The following is a 16,578-nucleotide window of genomic DNA, read 5'->3' as shown; positions in this document are numbered from 1 at the left end:
TCAGAGGTGCTGGGACTCGAGCCAGGCTGTGGTGGACTGCCTGGCATCTCTTCTCATCACTGCTAAATTTCCCTCCTCCCCCTCTACTGATCCAAAAAGCTGCCTGCCACATCCTGCCCAGAACACTGCGAGCCAAGGTAGGTGCCCAGGATAAGAAAGACACAGAAAGGAGGGTCCCTCTAGGACCTGCCTACCTGAAGTCACGATCTTGCCTGGAGCTCCTGGTTCACCTAGAAAGAGAGGAAAAGGCCGAGAGTGGTTGTTCTGAGGATCAATTAGTGGCTCAATAAGCCATTTTCAAGGCTTCTGATTGCGTTTGGGACCCACTTCTGGGCCTCTCAGCCTCAGGCTAAAGGCATTTTAATGAACTGAAGGCAGGCAAGCAAGATGCATTAAGTCCTTTCAGCCGGAGCCCCTGGAGGCCAGAGCATCCATCTTCATTCAGGGAATTGGCTTCAGTTGAGGATGTGGAAAGCTTGCCTTTCAGTGAGCCCAGAATGAGGCTGACTGGAGAGTCCTTCACGCTCCCACGTTCCACCACTCTGCCTGGGAATCGCCTTAGGTGGGAAAATTACTCAAAGGTCAAAGGACAGAGGCAGTGAGCCTCCCAGGCAGAGCAGGATTCCCAGAGTGCTCTGTGGGACAGCTGTAGGGCTGTGCAGGATTAAAGGGGGCTCTGCGGTGGGTAAGTCTGAGAAGGTATGAGTTATGTAAAGGTGAACAAGATCTCTTTTCTGCCTTGTGTCTCAGAGCATTGAAAATGCAAGTGTGCGTGGAGGACTTTTGAGAAGAGGACATTCCCAAACGTATCAACTGGATGCAGTGCTGAGAACTGACACTCCATGGACTCACTTGGGGAAACCATTCTTTAGGGGCCCCTTTTTTTCATTTCCCAAGTTCTGTGAGCAATTCATTCATTCACACAATGAAAGGAGACTATTGCTGTCTCCCGAAGGGAAAGCAGAGGGATGGTCTCTGCTCACCATCCTTCAGCCAGGGCTCATGAACAAGACAGGAGAAGCACTTGAGTTTGTTTTGTTGGGATACAATCCAACATTGGGTAAAAAGGCCCTCTTGTGCATGTTGTCCAGTCAGGGTCTGAACTCCCCCTTGGACAGGAAGTCATGGGCCCTCAAAAAGGGAGGGTTTCTGTTATCCTTGGGAATTCCAAAACCTATGAGACTCTTACAAAAGGTACCATCCATTTGTGAACAGATCCATGGACCTAGTGTGGTCTGCCTGGGATCTATAAACTCAGTTATCATTATTTTGGAATTACATTTAGTGAGCCCTAAAGAACTCCTTGGCCCAATCAGTCACTGGAAATGATTTCTGGAAAGTGGTTATTTTAGGTTCCCACCAAGAGTGACAGTGACTGCTCATGACACAGCACGGCTCGATAGAATGTCAAAGTTCAGGAGCGTGTTGGGGTCACAGGAACAGAAGGAGAAAGACTGTCCCTGAGCACTGTGGATCCCTGAACTTGCTCGGGGTTGAGGTCTGATAGGCAGAACTGGACAAGAGGGTCACTGTGTGTATAGGCATCACCACATTGCCCCAGTCAGACCCCTGAGGATGAGCTCCCCTCTGAGCACCCCGACTTGCCCTCTCAGTAGCATCTTAACACTCCTCTCTGCCTGTACTAAAGCCACTCTCAGGAAAGGTCTGATTTACTCATTCACACTAAGGCTGATGTGAATGATAAGGGCAAAGGGAGCTCCTGCCCCAGGGGAAGAGACTTGTTAGGAGGGGACCAAGCCTACATACCAGGGGGATGAAGCACTAATAGGGGCATTCAGAGGCAAAACAGGGCATGGAAAGGCTCTGGGGAGGGCAGTGCCCTTCCAGAACCTCCTGCAAGGCTCAGGTTGGTGGGGTGGGGAGGTGTCTGGGGACAGGTCGGGCTTGAGGACTCAGGGCTTGGTTCACAAACCCCTGGGCTCCCAGCCTCATAGCCCTCTGTTGGAACCACTAGATGCCACTGTTGATCCAGGCTCTGGCCAGAGAAAGGCCTCTTCCTGTCCATCCCTTCCTTCCACAAAAATGGCCAGTGAAAAGAAAGAAATCTCATTTGGAAATTCGCTTACCTTTTATTCCTGGTCGGCCAGGGGTACCGGGAAGTCCTGATGTGATTAGAACAAGTAAGTCAGGATGATGAAGACCAAGCAATTCCAGACACCCTTCGGTAGTAACTAGTGCTCTGTCACTCAGCACAGCCACACTGCTGATTGAAACCCTGGGCCGCACCAGCTTTGCCTTCCGCCTTAGTCTAGACAGTCTCTGGGGAGCCTCTTGCCCTGAGCCCTTGTCCCTCTTTGGGAAATGGGGCAACAGCGTGGCTTGGAGCAGGCAGAGGCCCATGGGCTCAGCTTTGGAGGGGTTCCATCCCTTGGGGTTATGAGCCACCTGGAGCCTGCAGAGCAGCCTCTGTCTCCCCTCTCCCCTGCAGGGGCGGGGCTGGGTTTCCTGTGTCCAATGCAGCATTACCCTCTTGCCTTTAACTACTGAACTCCTCTGTGACAGCATCGGAAGCATGTACCTATGCATTCAACTGCTGGGGGGCTGCTGCCTGATTTCATTTTCAATCTTTGCCTAATTTCTTTCAGGAAATTAGGGGATGGATGTAGTAATATGGGGGCACAATGGTCCAACTACAGGACAGGCTTTAACACTGAGGCTGTCCCAGAGAAATTAGACTTTCCTGAACAAGGGTGAGCGCCCATGCGCTGCCATGCCAGTGGGGGAACTTGGGTCTCTGGAATAACAGCTCTCCTGGCTAGCAGGAGCTCTGCTATGAGCTTGGGGTTCCTCTCAGATTCCTGCACCCGAGGGGAACAGGGCACAGGCAGACAGAATTGGTACACAATCTAATCTCATTTCTACTAGAATGGTGTTCTAGATTGTTCTGTGTCTATTTTTCCTTCCTAAGGTGCTTCTCAAGACTCACAGTGAAAGGTAGTGTGTGCCAGGGAGTTGGCAGAGGAGTGAAAACTCTGGTGACTGCAGGAAAAGCCCTGGCCCAAGCAGTTACCCCAGGAGAAGGTAGGAGTGATCCAGCGACTCACCCTGAGGTCCCTGGGGTCCTATGAGACCTGCAGAAAATCAGACACAAGAGGGAACAGTAGAAGGGTTGAGGCCATCCCTGGTAGCCACACCCACACCTGCACAAACCAGTGGACATTGCAGTGGAAGGGTCAGTGGGTACAGAAGGACATGTCTCTTGCCGGGGCAGCCAGCATCCATGGACCTCTCAGCTCTGGATGGAGAGCAGTTCTTTGGGCTTTGCAGTGAAGCGACCCACTGCTTTCTCAGGCAATGGTGCTGAGCCTATTAGGGTTCACAGACCCTTTTGGAATCTGAGGACAGCCACAAACCCAGAATGCTCAACACTCATGGATCCCAATGCTGCCCCAGGTTCCCCCTCTATGGCTCCTGTTTGGGCACCCGCCAAAGGAGACTGAGGAGGCCCCTATACTCTCAGAGGCCCCCGATGAATGCCCACCCGCCTTGACCACACAGCTTTCTTGGCTGGTTTTCATTTGTTCTTCCTGCAGCCCTGAGAAGTTTGCTCTTTGCTCTCGGTGGAGACTCTAACAATGGCTTCCTCCTCTGCCCGGTGGGTGTTGGTGAGGGCCCAGTACAGTCCCAGGAGAGGACAAGAGGGGAAGGGCTCAGAGGAGCAAAATAGTGAGGTGACCTTCAAGTCTGCAGTTTTCAGAGTGTCCTTGCCCCTTTCTAGAACTCCTTGTACTCAGTTGTTAATCCCACTCTTCTGAATTGCCAGACTTAGTTACCCAGAGGTGCCAGGGCCTACAGCCACAGCACACAAAACAACCTAACACTACGGCAGTTCCCTGCCGAGCTGCTGGAGGAAAACGGGATAAGGCACACATGGGTGCATTTGTGCACACCTGCAAGAACACACACACAACCATGCACACATACACCCCTTCCCCCACAACCTGCACACCTGTGCATGCACACGCACACACATGCCTACATCTGCACACACAAAGCACACACACACTAAGCAGGGCCATGGCTCCCTCTTCCGGCTCTGTTACCTGGCTTTCCTGGGTCTCCAGAAGGTCCTGGTGGGCCACGGATTCCAGGCATCCCTGTAAGACCTTGTTCACCTAGAGAGAGAATGGCCAACGTGGAAGTGTTTACATTTAGGAAAGCTAAACTGGTCATCACATCTGAGCTGATAGTTTCTGAGAGTTTTCCTAACTGACTTGCTGGCAGGTGGGAAGGAGAAGGGGAACAGAACTGGACACTGCACACTTCCACATGCCGTACACTCCTCTGCACTATGGTTAAGGGGACTGAGGACTGCATGCTGGAACATGGGCTGTGATGGGAGTGAGGCTGGGGCAGCAGATCAGTGACCAACCTCTTGGGCCTTGGTGTCCGTCTGGGCCAGCAGGACCTGGTAAAGTAGAAGCAAGGTCTCTCAGTTGCTCCTGGAGTGATTTCTGCGATTCCTCCCTCTCCTGTCCCAGTGTCCTTGAAGCACATTGTCTCCCAGCAGCCCACGCAGGCATGAGCCAGGGGACAGCCTTGTCTGTCACACTCTCTGGATACAGTACTCCCCCTGCCCCTTCTCCTAAACCAGCAATTGTCTCTTTTCCTGTTGAGAATTTTTCGGTGCCTTCCCATTGCATCTCAAGAAGCTTGATGCTCAATGCTTGTCGTATTTACTTGAGGGCCTAGAAGTCAAGGTCCTCCATGTTCTTGTCTCCTCTGCTCTAGGCACTATTTATTGTAACCTCTCTCCAAAACAGTGGCCTTCTGGAACCATATCTTGCTCTTTCCCATTTCTTTGTCTTTCCCTGCTCATGCCGTCATCCCTGCATGGAATTTTCCAAACTGATCATGATTAAAATCTTTCTAACTTTTTGGGACCACTTGAAATGCCCCTTCCTCCATCCTTCCTGTTGGAAAAAAATCTCTTCTTTGACTGTATCCTCACAGCACTCTGTACCTCGCATGACACTTGTCACCTCATGCAAGTCTTATCTCCCCTTGAGGGAGGTAAAGCATCTCACTTGCCTAGCAGTGTCAGCACTAACAGCTGGGGAACTAAACGAGCGTGCAGATGCTTCATCTCCACAGGTGAGGTTTAAACCCTTCTTGGGTTTGATCCTCAACACTGGCCTTTATTTTTAGAAATGGATTCTTGCTCTGTCACCCAGACTGTAGCGCAATGGTGTAATCATAGCTCACTGAGCCTCCAACTCCTGGGTTCAAGCGATCATCCTGAGTCCCTGGGATTACAGGCGTGAATCACTGCACCCGGCTACCTCTGAGATTCTTGGTCAGTTTCTGCAGCCAGGCTGACAGGCGCCTCAGGTGAGCAAAAGGATAAAAACCTGGATTTGGCCATGAGACTAGCCCTGGGATTCCTGGAGCACTTGAGGTTCCTAAGGACTTCAACACTATTTTCCCCAGGGGAATGGGGAGCTTACAGGCAGCTGTAAGGCCTCTCCCAAAGTGGAAAGAAACCCACAGAGGTAACTGCAGCTCTCTGAGCCCCAGAAAGGATGCCCAGACACAGAAATGACTGGTCAAGGGAGACTCTACCAGGGGTGGGCAGATTAGAGAGCAGGAGAGGCAGTTCTAGAAGACTGCCTCCAGGGTCGTGGTGACCCCTCAAATGGGGAACTCACTGAATCCATTCCTTTGGAACACTTACCCATTGCTCCTTTAGCCCCGGGCTCACCAACAGCACCAGGCAAACCTCTCATGCCAGGCTCGCCTGCAATGGACAAAGAACTAGCTGGTTGGACACTTGCAAGCTGTGTATGCTTCAACAATAGTAGTCTGCTCCCTCCTCCAAGAGGTCAAAGAAGCAGCTTCTGCTTTGATTCCAAGGTCAGGGCCACTTGGTACCCCTGGGCAGTGGCATGGGCTCACCCAGAAACCACACCTAATCAGAACCATGGGCATGTGCATGAGTCTTATCTCCTTGGAAACTGAAAACCACCCCTTAAGTCACAGCTCTATTACTATCAATTTCCTTTATAATCACGCCAGTTGGCAGGAAGTCAGTGGTTGAGAGGATACCAGTGGTGCAAACTTTCTGCTGCTTCGGGAAGAGCTTAATTTTCTCAACTGTATTCCCCAAAATTATCAGAGACAACCCTACACTTTCTTTTTTGCTCCAAACATTTACTGTTTGGACTATATATCTGGATACCTCCTTATCCTCCATTCCAGGCTTTATTTTCTCATCTTGTGTTTTTTCTAGATCACAAGTTCCCTGAAGGGTTTCAAACAGATTCGGTCTCTTACTTCTGGATTTTTTCCAACCTAATGACTGATGGATTTACAAAAGTCATGGATGGATTAAAGTAGATTCCCATGACAGACTGACCTGTGAGGCCTCGAGGTCCTTTCTCACCCTGGTCACCTAAAACAAACAAGGGGGAGGCGGAAAAACCACAGCTGTGAGCAAGGAAAACACCCTCACCCAGTAACAGGCCCCGGCTGCAGGTCAGTTCTCGCTGTACTGTGAGCTCCTGTCAGCGGGTGTCGGTGAGGACACAGCATTAATGCAGCCAAAGGCACACATCTGATCTTTGGCAGAGTCAGTTCCCCCCACAGACTGAACCCCCAGCCCCTGCTGTTGCACAAATTGGTGCCATGGACACAACAGGTCAGATGCCTTGGAATGCTGTGTCTTCACCACCCCAAGAACCATTCACCACCCCAGAATTCAATGTGACATTAGTGCTTTGTTTCCCTTCTTTGTGCCCTAGTTTCCCTGAGAGTTTGGATGAGAATGAGATCCTGGTCCAGGTCCTGTGCACCCTCAGACCCTGCAGTGAGGGTCCCATCTGGGCTCCCAGGAGTGAGGCAGGCCCTGGTAATGACCGAGCAGCAGTGAGTGGCATACCTTTGGGTCCTGGTGGTCCCATCGGTCCTTTGTCACCTAAAAAGGAAATGGACACCTTGGTGTAAAATGCCCTACAGGGGACAACCAGGAAGGGGCAATGTCTGTCTCTGAAGACAGGCTCCCCCAATCCTGACTTCTCCTTCCCCTCTTGCACTTGTCAGCCTACACAAGCTGTGGGTTGTGTCCATCAGATCCTCACTGTCCCCCAGGTCTCCCTCCAGCTTACCTTTGACACCAGGAAGTCCCACTTCACCTCGGAGCCCTTGGAGACCTACAGGACCTGCCCAGCAGAAGAAACCATGCACACAGATGAGTATCCCTAGCTTTGGAATGATGAGACTTGTATGCACACACATGCACACATACAGGCACACACACGCACACACCCTATAGTAAAAGTCAAAGGATGCTTTCCATGGACTCCTTCCCAAGTCCTTTTTAAGTCATTTTGGCCCAGCTTCCTTGCCCCTGCTGATGAACAGGCTTTAGAACACATTGTAGAGCCTTGGCAGAGGCACTGGCCACAGCTCAAGATTTTCAAGACAGCAGGACAAGCTCTGTGGCCACAGGGGACAAGACAGAGGCAGGTGCTTGCTCAGATGGAGGCAGGGTGGGGACTTCCATTTCTGAGGCTGCCGGAGGGTCTCAAGCCTTAAGCCAGGTCGGAAGGGATCTGAACAGGACACATCAGGGAGCCCAGCCTCTGCCATAGAGGACACACAAGCAGACTTGAATTCTGTATCTCTGGGAGGCTTGCTTTATAATTGCTTCTTTGGCTTTAAAAATATTTAGTTTTCCTTTTAACATTGCCACCTTTGCCCCAGAAATACAACCTGTTTACAAGAAGCAGCACACTGACCTGGAGGGCCCTGTGGGCCAGGAGAGCCGCTGGAACCTGAGGAGGACGAGACAGCAGTCAGCAGAGGGGCAGGTACAGGTGGGGACATCTGGCCCCGGTGAAGGGCAGGTGGGGGTTGGGGATGCTGTCTTCCAGGTGAGGGCTGTGTGAGTGTATTGCAGGCCGGGAGTGACCCCAGTGCATGTCCTCCTTAGGGAGGGGGCTGCAGCTGGGTGGGATCAAACTACCCCTTGCTCTTTCCTGCTCAGAGTAGAACATTTGGGCTGGGGCAGTAGAACATTTGGGCTTTGAGAAGGGGCCCACTCTCCCTGGGTTGCCCAGACATGTTACTTTTGATGTGTGCATCTGGGCTGCAGTCAGTCAAGGAAATGGTCTAATTTCCGATTTCCTGAATGATCCATCGACCTGCCTAGGGATCACATAACGGGGCCATTGAAGAGAGATGGAAACATGGCCCCAAGCCCATTATGGGGCTAAACTTACAGCCCCAGTCTTGACTCTCCAGGGACTGCTTTTTTGGGGGATGCTCTTTGGACCCACCCACCACCCCTGCATAGGCCTGGGGCAGGTGGTTAGGGCTGTCTGGGGTCCCAGGGCCTCTTCTCTGTGATCCATCCTGAATGTGCCTTCTCCTCTGGGAAACTGATTCCTCCCTGCACACTGGACTTACCTTTGGGACCCACAGAACCTGGGACACCAGGTGGGCCATGAGGACCTGGTTCACCAGCAGCCCCTGAAGAGAAATGGAGGGATGAGCACTTTAGGAGAGGCACCAGTGTGGCTGCCCCCTACCCTGGCACTGTCATTTGGAGGGGATGCTTCCCACCCTGCTAGTGGTCTTGGATTCAATTGGTGCCCCAGTGAGGCCACTTATCAGCAAAACTCCTCCAGTTCGTACCCCCAGATACTTTATAGTCTATGGAGTCTGTCACCTAGTAGGCACTCAATAAGTTTTATTGTCTGGTTCAGCAATATTTTAAAGAGAAAGTAAAACTGAAAATAAAGCTTCCTGCTCACAGTCTATTAGCATTAAGAGGATTTCTGGTATCTGTCTTGGTTTCCCCTGACAAAAGCAGTCTAATAGTTAAGGATGGAATTGCAACACCTTCCCCAGTCCCTCCAGCACTGAACCTACATCTGGGGCCTTCCCTACCTCCCTCCTGGCCTCCTTCCAGCCAGGAGAGGTGAAGGGGTGGCCTGCACCTCCACATCTGTGGGTATATCTCATCAGGTGGGACGAGAGACTGAGAAAAGAAATAAGACACAGAAACAAAGTATAGAGAAACAACAGTGGGCCCAGGAGACCGGCACTCAGTGTACCAAGGACCTGCACTGGCACCAGTCTCTGAGTTTTCTCAGTTTTTATTGATGATTATTTTCATTATCTCAGAAAGAGGAATGCAGTAGGAGAGCAGGGTGATAATAAGGAGAAGGTCAGCAAAAAAACATGTGAGCAAAAGAATCTATGTCATAATTAAGTTCCAGGGGAGGTACTATGCCTGGATGTGCACGTAGGCCAGATTTATGCTTCTCTCCGCCCAAACATCTCAGTGGAGTAAAGAATAACAAAGCAGCATTGCTGCCAACATGTCTCACCTCCCGCCATCGAGAATTGAACATATGTACAATCGGGTTTTATACCGAGACTTTCTGTTCCCAGGGGCAGGCAGCAGACAGTGGCCTTCCTCTATCTCAACTGCAAGAGGCTTTTCTCTTTTACTAATCCGCCTCAGCACAGACCCTTTACGGGTGTCTGGCTGGGGGATGGTCAGGTCTTTCTCAACCCACGAGGCCATATTTCAGACTATCACATGGGGAGAAACCTTGGGCAATACTCGGCTTTCCAGGGCAGAGGTCCCTGCGGCTTTTCTCAGTGCATTGTGCCCCTGGTTTATTGAGACTAGAGAATGGCGATGACTTTTACCACGCATACTGCTTGTAAACATTTTGTTAACAAGGTACGTCCTGCACAGCCCTAGATCCCTTAAACCTTGATTCCATACAACACATGTGTTTTTTTGTGAGCTCAAGGTTGGGGCAAAGTGGCTGGGGCAAAGTTACAAATTAACAACATCTCAGCAAAGCAATTGTTTAAGGTACAGATCAAAATGCAATTTCTTGTCTTCCCTTTCTGCATAGACACAGTGTCTGATCTCTCTTTCTTTTCCCTACAGAGAGGCTCAAAGGTCTGTGCACCACTCCACCTTACAATGAACTCTGCTCTGCCCTGCCCCCTGAGCCCCACCCTCCTTACCACCCAACTCTGGGAAGGCTACTGCTCCTATGACCACTTTCCCTGTGGATTCCAGGGGTGTCCGATGGGTCCTCAGCCCTAGGACTGGCCCTGCAGCCCAGCCCAGCCCATGCCGAACGTCTCCGCAGGGCCTAGCACAGACCCTGACTCAGGGTGAGCGCTCAGTAAATGAAGGAAGGAGGGAGAGAGAGACAGAATGAAGGAGGGATGGGTGTTGACACAGAGAAGGAAGCACAGGCATAGCTAACTCTGCCAGGGAAGGAATTGCCTCTTACCTCTTTCCCCTTTCTCTCCAGACCCAGGAGGCCCTGGCTCACCACGAGGTCCCATGGGGCCTTCTCGCCCTCTCTGGCCCATGGGGCCTTCCATGCCAGGATCTCCTAAAGACAAGGATGGCCAGCCTCCAAGTTAGGATCCCGTGCCCCAGCTAAGGGCTCCACAGGCAGCCTTCCACGGCAGACACTTGCCTGGAGCCCTTCCCTGGCCTCCCCGTTTCTCTCCTGGACCCCATAGCCTTGGCTCAACCTGGAAGCCAGAGTGGCTCTTTGAAAATGTGAGTAGATCATGTTCTACCTCTGCCCCAAACCTGCACATGGCTTCTCAGCTCACCCAGAGTCAAAGCCCAAGTCCCCACACTGGCCTCTGAGGCCCCACACAGCCTGCCTCCTCTCGGCCCATCCCTTTGGACTTTCCAGCTCAGAGGTCTGCTCCTCCCTGATGCTCCTTGAAAATTGCCCTGGGGCCTTGGCCTTGACTGCTCCCTCTGCCTGGAATGATTTCCCTAGATCTCTCCTGCCTGGCTCCTTCTTGCCCTTCAAATCTTTGCTCAAATGGCGGCCTCTCAGAGAGGCCTTCCCTGACTTCCCTGTGTAAAATTACCCTCCCCAGCTCTCATTTGCAAAATCCCTCCAGGCTCTTCTTTCCCGTGTCATTCGTCATCCCAACCTGCTACAGACTTCACTGTTTTTTCACAGTTACTGTCTTTCTCCCCAACCCAGATCTCAGCTCCACAGCAGCAGGGTTTCTCTGTTTGGTTCCCTGATGTCTCTCCAGAGCCTAAAACAGGGCCTCGCATACAGCAGGTGCTTAATGAATGTTTATTAAATGAATGAAAGAATGAGGAATAAATGAATAAAGAAAAATGTGTTTCTTACCCACACTGCCTTTTTGACCTTTTGGTCCTTCTGGACCTGGGTGGCCCAAGGGCCCAGGGATACCTGTGGACACACAAGGGTATCTCAGCCCCTGTTTTCCTCCCAGAAGCCATCAGCTAGGATTGAGCAGCTGCAACACCGGCAGCCCTGGAGGTTATCAGAGAGTACGTACCTGGAGTCCCAGGGAACCCTCGATCTCCTGCAGGAACAAAGGCAAAAGAGAGAGTGGTCAGCCAGAGGACTGTGCCCAATTCCCCAAAGAAGTCACTAGTGGGATTCGGGTAGGGTTGCCAGACTTAGCAAATAAAAATGCAGATGTCCAGTTACATTTGAATTGCAGATAAACAACACATATTTTTAGTTATAAGTATGTCCCATTAAATATTTGGGACAAGTTATAGTGAAAATTATTTGTTGCTTATCTGCAAAGTTAACTGGGAGTCCTGTATTTTATCTGACAACTGCAGGTTCGGGCACTCTGGCAGCATCAGTCCCCATCCCTAACTTGGTCAGGAAGGGTGTGCAGGCTGGAGCCTTGGGGAAGGAGCGCTGCGACAGTGACCCAGGTATATGCGAGGGTGTAGGTGGCAAGGATCTGAAGGGAAAAAAGAGACTCGAGGGCCCCAAAGTGGAAGAGCTGACTTCCTGGACTGGGGTTGCCTAGGAAGTGAGGGGGGAGCTGGAGAGAGGTGGGATTGTGTCATCTTGAACGTGGTGCTCAGTATTCTTCTGGCTGCAGAATCACCGAGGGTGACTAAGATAAAGACTCCTGCCCACATCCATACCCCCTGAGTCAGAGGCTCGGGGAATGGGGCTCAAATTCTTTTGGAGATTCCTGTGCACACGGAAGCTCTCCAACTCTGGTCAGCTGGACCAAGGAGAGCTGCTCTGTGTCCAACCAAAGGTCCCTGGGATTGGAAACCTCTCCTCCTCACACGCCTGTCACATCTGTTGTCAAATTACTTCTTGGAGTGCAAGGTGGGTTTTCTGACACTTGCTGATTGTTTGAAACAATTAACACTTGCTAATATTTAAGGTAAAAAATGCCCATGTTATAATTACCTTTAGGTCCTGGACTTCCCATGTCACCTGAAACCAGAAAGATATGAAAACTGTGAGACGGGGCAAGAACCCAAAGGCCATACTCTGCCTTGTATGGCAGAGTAAACTGTATTTCAAGGTGAGGCGACATGCAGCATGAGTCCCTCCCAGTCCCAGTCTATGTCACTTGGGCTCATTGCTGGGCTTCTCTTAGATGCTTCCTTATCTAAGATATTCTGACTCTAAAACCAAATCTCAACCCTCCCAACAGATACCATAAGATCATTCAGCTCTTCATCCTCCCATTTAGAACAAAGAACCAACAGATACCATGAGATCATTCAGCTCTTCATCCTCCCATTTAAAACAAAGAAAAAGGTTTCTAATCCAACCAGAAAACTCGCTTCCAACTGCAGGAAATGAATCAGAGACAAGGTTCAATCCATGGCAATACCTTTAGGGCCAGGGCTTCCTCGGAGATTTCCTGCAAGAGAAAGCAAATCCTGAGTCAGCTTCACATCTCCTGTCCGTCACACACACACAAGAAGGGGATCATGGTATGGGAAGAAGAAACTGAAGCAAAGACTAGAGATCAGATGCTAAATTTGGCTAGTCCGGTGATCTTGGGCAATTCTTTCCAGAACTCAGTTTTCCCAGGAGTAAAGTGGGACCACAGTCTTGGTCCCACCTACCTCTCAGGGCTATTGAGAGGATTGGAGGAGGAGAGAGGTTGAGAGTGGGCTCGATGATGGTGCCCACAGCACATGCCCACATACTACATAGATGCAAAGAAGAAAGGGACTCAGGGGAGCTGGCCCTCTGCCCGGCGATGCTCTCACCATTTTCCTGTTCCGTCATTAGCTTGTTCCTCACGAACATCCAGAGCACCTCCTGGTTGTTGCTGTTCAGCCCAATTTTGTCCAGGTCTGCTCCCACCGTGGGTGCCATGCCCTGGAGGCGGGCCTTGCTGCTTCTCTCCAGCTTCTCGTCGGACAGCATGCTGCTCCTGAACCTCTCCAGCTCGTCCACACGAGCCTTCAGCTTCCTCACCTCCTCGGCTGCAACAAACAGACACAGACTGTGTCACTGAAGGCCCGGTCCTTCGCCTTTCACACACTCGCTCCTCGTGGGGGGCCTGACACAAGGGACTGGGGCCTGTGGTGGCTTCTTCATGCTAGAATACTCATGCAGAGACAATCCGCCGTGGCCACCAGCAGGATTAGCTGCTCAGCATCACAACAGAGCCTTAAAGAAACCTGGCCTGGGAGTCAGTCTTCTCATATGAGCTGGGTGACAAAGCTTGTCCTCACTCTCCCTGTGAGGTGGTGTGAGCGCTGATAGAAATAGATATGGCTGGCCAGGCACGATGGCTCATGCCTGTAATCCCAGCACTTTGGGAGGCCGAGGGGGCCAGATCACGAGGTCAGGAGATCGAGACAATCCTGGCTAACACAGTGAAACCCCATCTCTACTAAAAATACAAAAAATTAGCCAGGCGTGGTGGAATGCGCCTGTAGTCCCAGCTACTTGGGAGGCTGAGGCAGGAGAATCCACTTGAACTCGGGAGGCGGAGGTTGCAGTGAGCCAAGATTGTACCACTGTACTCCAGCCTGGGCGACAGAGACTCTGTCTCAAAAAAAAAAAAAAAAAAAAAGAAAGAAAGAAAGAAAGAAAAAAAAAGAAAAGAAATAGATATGGCTGCTTGGAAACAGCAAAAATAAAAAAGACTAAGAAAATCCTGACCTTGTTACTACGGGCAGCCAGGTGCTTAGAGCGGGGCCTACAGGTGCAGCGAGGGTGGGGCTGGGTATCAGGTGCTGCATCCAAATTCAGCTCCACCACTAAGTGGCAGCATGTCCTTGGCCAGGCACCTCCTGGGGCCTCAGATTCCTCATCTGCGGTAACAAGGGTCTGCACCAATGCATTCAGGTCCCCTCGTCCCCTAACACGTGGGCCCACTCACAGATTCCTGCCCTTCTGACCGGCAGTGGGGCTGGCCTGCCTCCTACCATACAGGCTGCCCTGCTGCCTTTGCCACATACCTAGAGCAATGAGGCCGAAGAGCAGCCCCAGGAGGAGCAGCCAGGTGAGCAGCAGGCCCAGCAGCCACTTCCACCAGCTGCAGCAGGAGCCGCAGGGGCACCAGGCTGGCGCCGCTCCCCAAGGGCCACTGCCAGCACCACCAACATTGCCACCTCCTCCAGTGCCACCAACACCACCACTGCCGTAGCTGTGGATACCTGTGGAAGAGACAGGGAAAATGAAGCAAATGCAGGCGGCTCCTGCCTTTTCCCTCCAGATTCTCTGACTTTTGGTGACTTTCTGACCTGAGTGACTGTGACTGGGGGCTTTGAAGTTCCTGTGCTGTTCAACATGGGACAGGGTTGGCTCCCGGACTGAGCACAGGGCCTGGCTGGTGCTGACCGGAAGTCTGGCAATCCTGGCTTCAGCTGTGTGACCCTGAGAAGGTCACTTCACCTTTGTTTCTGTTTTTATAACATGGGGTTAAAGGATTGCCTACTTCCTGGGAGGGTTGTTGAATGAAAGGGGACAAGGCATGTAAAATAGTAGAGGAGTTAGCAGCATAGCATGAGGCTTAAACATCTTTATTTTGAATATAGCATTGATCTGCATCTGATTGGACCCAAACCTAAAGCATTCCCATCTCCGTGCCTCAGTTCACACAGTGCTTTCTTTAATCCTCACAGCGCCTAGAATTATACTCAGCTCTTCAGGGGTGCCCAGTGAATTAAAACAATGTTTTTTTTGTAATGAAAAGTGTTTTTAGTTCTCTAAAATGGGGTGGTAAGACCTGACCTGCTTCTATCAAAAGGCGGTGGAAGGAAATGAGGAAAGGCTAAGGGGCTGGAGGCGTGCATGGCTTAGTCTCTTCTTGAGCTGCTGTGTAAAGACACAGTCGCACTGTTGTGTTAGGAGACAACCTAATTAGCAAGTGTTAATTAGGGGCAGCTGGGGGTGGGGGGCCTGTTAGCTTCGTCTCCTGAGTTAAGCTCCTTCTGCGGCCACCTCTGACCCACAGCCTGCCACTCCCCTGACCCCCATCCTGCTCCCTTCTGAGCCTTTAGGGAAACTCTTTAGAGTCTGGTGGCTTCTGTGCACTGCTTCCAGGCGAGGGACTGTCATCTGGTCCATTAGCCACAAGCAGCACCATTGGATCCTGTCACTGCAGGGTTCGTGGTTCTCACCTACCTGCAGTGGTGGTCTTGCCCTTTGTGGACACAGTCTTCAGGTCTCCTGAAAGGAAAAACAGGTTTTGATCTGAGTTTTTAAACTGGAGGAGCTGGCTGCTCTGCCTATGGAGTAGCCATTTTTAAATTCCTTTACTTTCTTAATAAACGTGCTTTCAATGACGTGCAGGAACATCCAGCAGCTCAGTCCTCACTAATCTGATGTTTGTGATAATTACATCCATGAAGACATGGCTTGGCAAACAATTAATGGTGGGAGAAAGTACCATGTTTTAATTCTCTTATGACCTTAAACCTTTACACCTCAAAACATTTTTGGAACACCAAGTTATGGGTGCCACTTGCATTCCAACAATAAGCGTGGTTGTGAGAAATGACTCTGATTTCTTGGTTAAGGGACTCTGAACACAAGTTCCCGACCTGGGGTGGAAGGAATCGGGAATGAGAAGGATGAGCTTGGAGGAGGATTGTTCCTCAGTCCGTGATGCTATCTGAAAGTTGAGTGTTTGGCTGGGCACAGTGGCTCACGCCTATAATCCCAGGACTTTGAGAGGCCGAGGCGGACAGATCACGAGGTCAGAAGTTCGAGACCAGCCTGGCCAACATAGTGAAACCCCATCTCTACTAAAAATACAAAAATATTAGCTGGGTGTGGTGGCACATGCCTGTAGTCCCAGCTACTTGGGAGGCTGAAGCAGAAGAATTGTTTGAACCCAGGAGGCAGAAGTTGCAGTGAGCTGAGATCACGCCATTGCACTCCAGCCTGGGCAACAAAACGAGACTCCTCAAAAAAAAAAAAAAGTAAGAAAGTTGAGTGTTTGTGGGCATGTGTAGAATTTACTAGGCAATTTGTTCATACCTTTCATCAGATTCTGAAAAGGATCTTTTGACTCCACAGCCCTAGACCTACCCCTAAAATGTCAGGAACTGCTAACTTTAAAGACTTACAGTCAGGCCGGGCGCGTTGGCTCACGCCTGTAATCCCAGCACTTTGGGAGGCCGAGGTGGGCGGATCACAAGGTCAGGAGATCGAGACCATCCTGGCTAATACGGTGAAACCCTGTCTCTACTAAAAATCCAAAAAAATAGCTGGGCGTGGTGGCGGGCGCCTGTAGTCCCAGCTGCTCAGGAGGCTGAGGCAGAAGAATGGCGGGAACCTGGGA

General features: G+C 51.1%; 1 protein-coding gene and 3 long non-coding RNA genes across 6 annotated transcripts in view; 3 read left to right on the top strand and 1 right to left on the bottom strand.

Moving 5' to 3' along the window:
- The window catches only part of LOC105478316 (collagen type XVII alpha 1 chain), a 92,513-nt gene that overhangs the window by 12,106 nt on the left and 63,829 nt on the right, over window positions 1–16,578 (bottom strand). For both annotated transcript variants that reach the window (XM_071069169.1, XM_011735438.3), the window contains exons 16-34: window positions 15,417–15,461; window positions 14,249–14,446; window positions 13,046–13,264; window positions 12,661–12,690; window positions 12,228–12,254; window positions 11,338–11,364; window positions 11,166–11,228; window positions 10,287–10,391; window positions 8,428–8,490; window positions 7,758–7,793; window positions 7,125–7,178; window positions 6,899–6,934; window positions 6,377–6,412; window positions 5,696–5,758; window positions 4,394–4,429; window positions 4,065–4,136; window positions 3,066–3,092; window positions 2,088–2,123; window positions 195–230 (exon numbers count right to left, since the gene is read on the bottom strand). In XM_071069169.1, coding sequence (XP_070925270.1) covers window positions 195–230; window positions 2,088–2,123; window positions 3,066–3,092; window positions 4,065–4,136; window positions 4,394–4,429; window positions 5,696–5,758; window positions 6,377–6,412; window positions 6,899–6,934; window positions 7,125–7,178; window positions 7,758–7,793; window positions 8,428–8,490; window positions 10,287–10,391; window positions 11,166–11,228; window positions 11,338–11,364; window positions 12,228–12,254; window positions 12,661–12,690; window positions 13,046–13,264; window positions 14,249–14,446; window positions 15,417–15,461 — 1,209 coding nt within the window. The remainder of the gene's footprint in view (window positions 1–194; window positions 231–2,087; window positions 2,124–3,065; window positions 3,093–4,064; window positions 4,137–4,393; window positions 4,430–5,695; window positions 5,759–6,376; window positions 6,413–6,898; window positions 6,935–7,124; window positions 7,179–7,757; window positions 7,794–8,427; window positions 8,491–10,286; window positions 10,392–11,165; window positions 11,229–11,337; window positions 11,365–12,227; window positions 12,255–12,660; window positions 12,691–13,045; window positions 13,265–14,248; window positions 14,447–15,416; window positions 15,462–16,578) is intronic.
- LOC105478313 (uncharacterized) lies at window positions 29–7,194 on the top strand. Of its 2 annotated transcripts, none has more exons than XR_985243.2 (4): window positions 29–137; window positions 2,930–3,042; window positions 5,170–5,352; window positions 7,108–7,194. It is a non-coding gene; the product is annotated as an uncharacterized lncRNA (long non-coding RNA). The 2 variants fall into 2 exon arrangements; XR_011607672.1 differs by lacking the exon at window positions 7,108–7,194 and adding an exon at window positions 6,762–6,818.
- Window positions 7,720–10,933, top strand: LOC105478314 (uncharacterized). The gene is made up of 3 exons (XR_985244.2): window positions 7,720–7,829; window positions 9,932–10,164; window positions 10,308–10,933. It is a non-coding gene; the product is annotated as an uncharacterized lncRNA (long non-coding RNA).
- Window positions 11,828–12,590, top strand: LOC105478315 (uncharacterized). The gene is made up of 3 exons (XR_985245.2): window positions 11,828–12,143; window positions 12,234–12,345; window positions 12,478–12,590. It is a non-coding gene; the product is annotated as an uncharacterized lncRNA (long non-coding RNA).

The sequence above is a fragment of the Macaca nemestrina genome, chromosome 9, assembly GCF_043159975.1.
Source record: "Macaca nemestrina isolate mMacNem1 chromosome 9, mMacNem.hap1, whole genome shotgun sequence".
Taxonomy (NCBI): Eukaryota; Metazoa; Chordata; class Mammalia; order Primates; family Cercopithecidae; genus Macaca; species Macaca nemestrina.
Note: the sequence above shows the minus strand (reverse complement) of the source record. Positions and strands in the feature narration are given on the sequence as shown.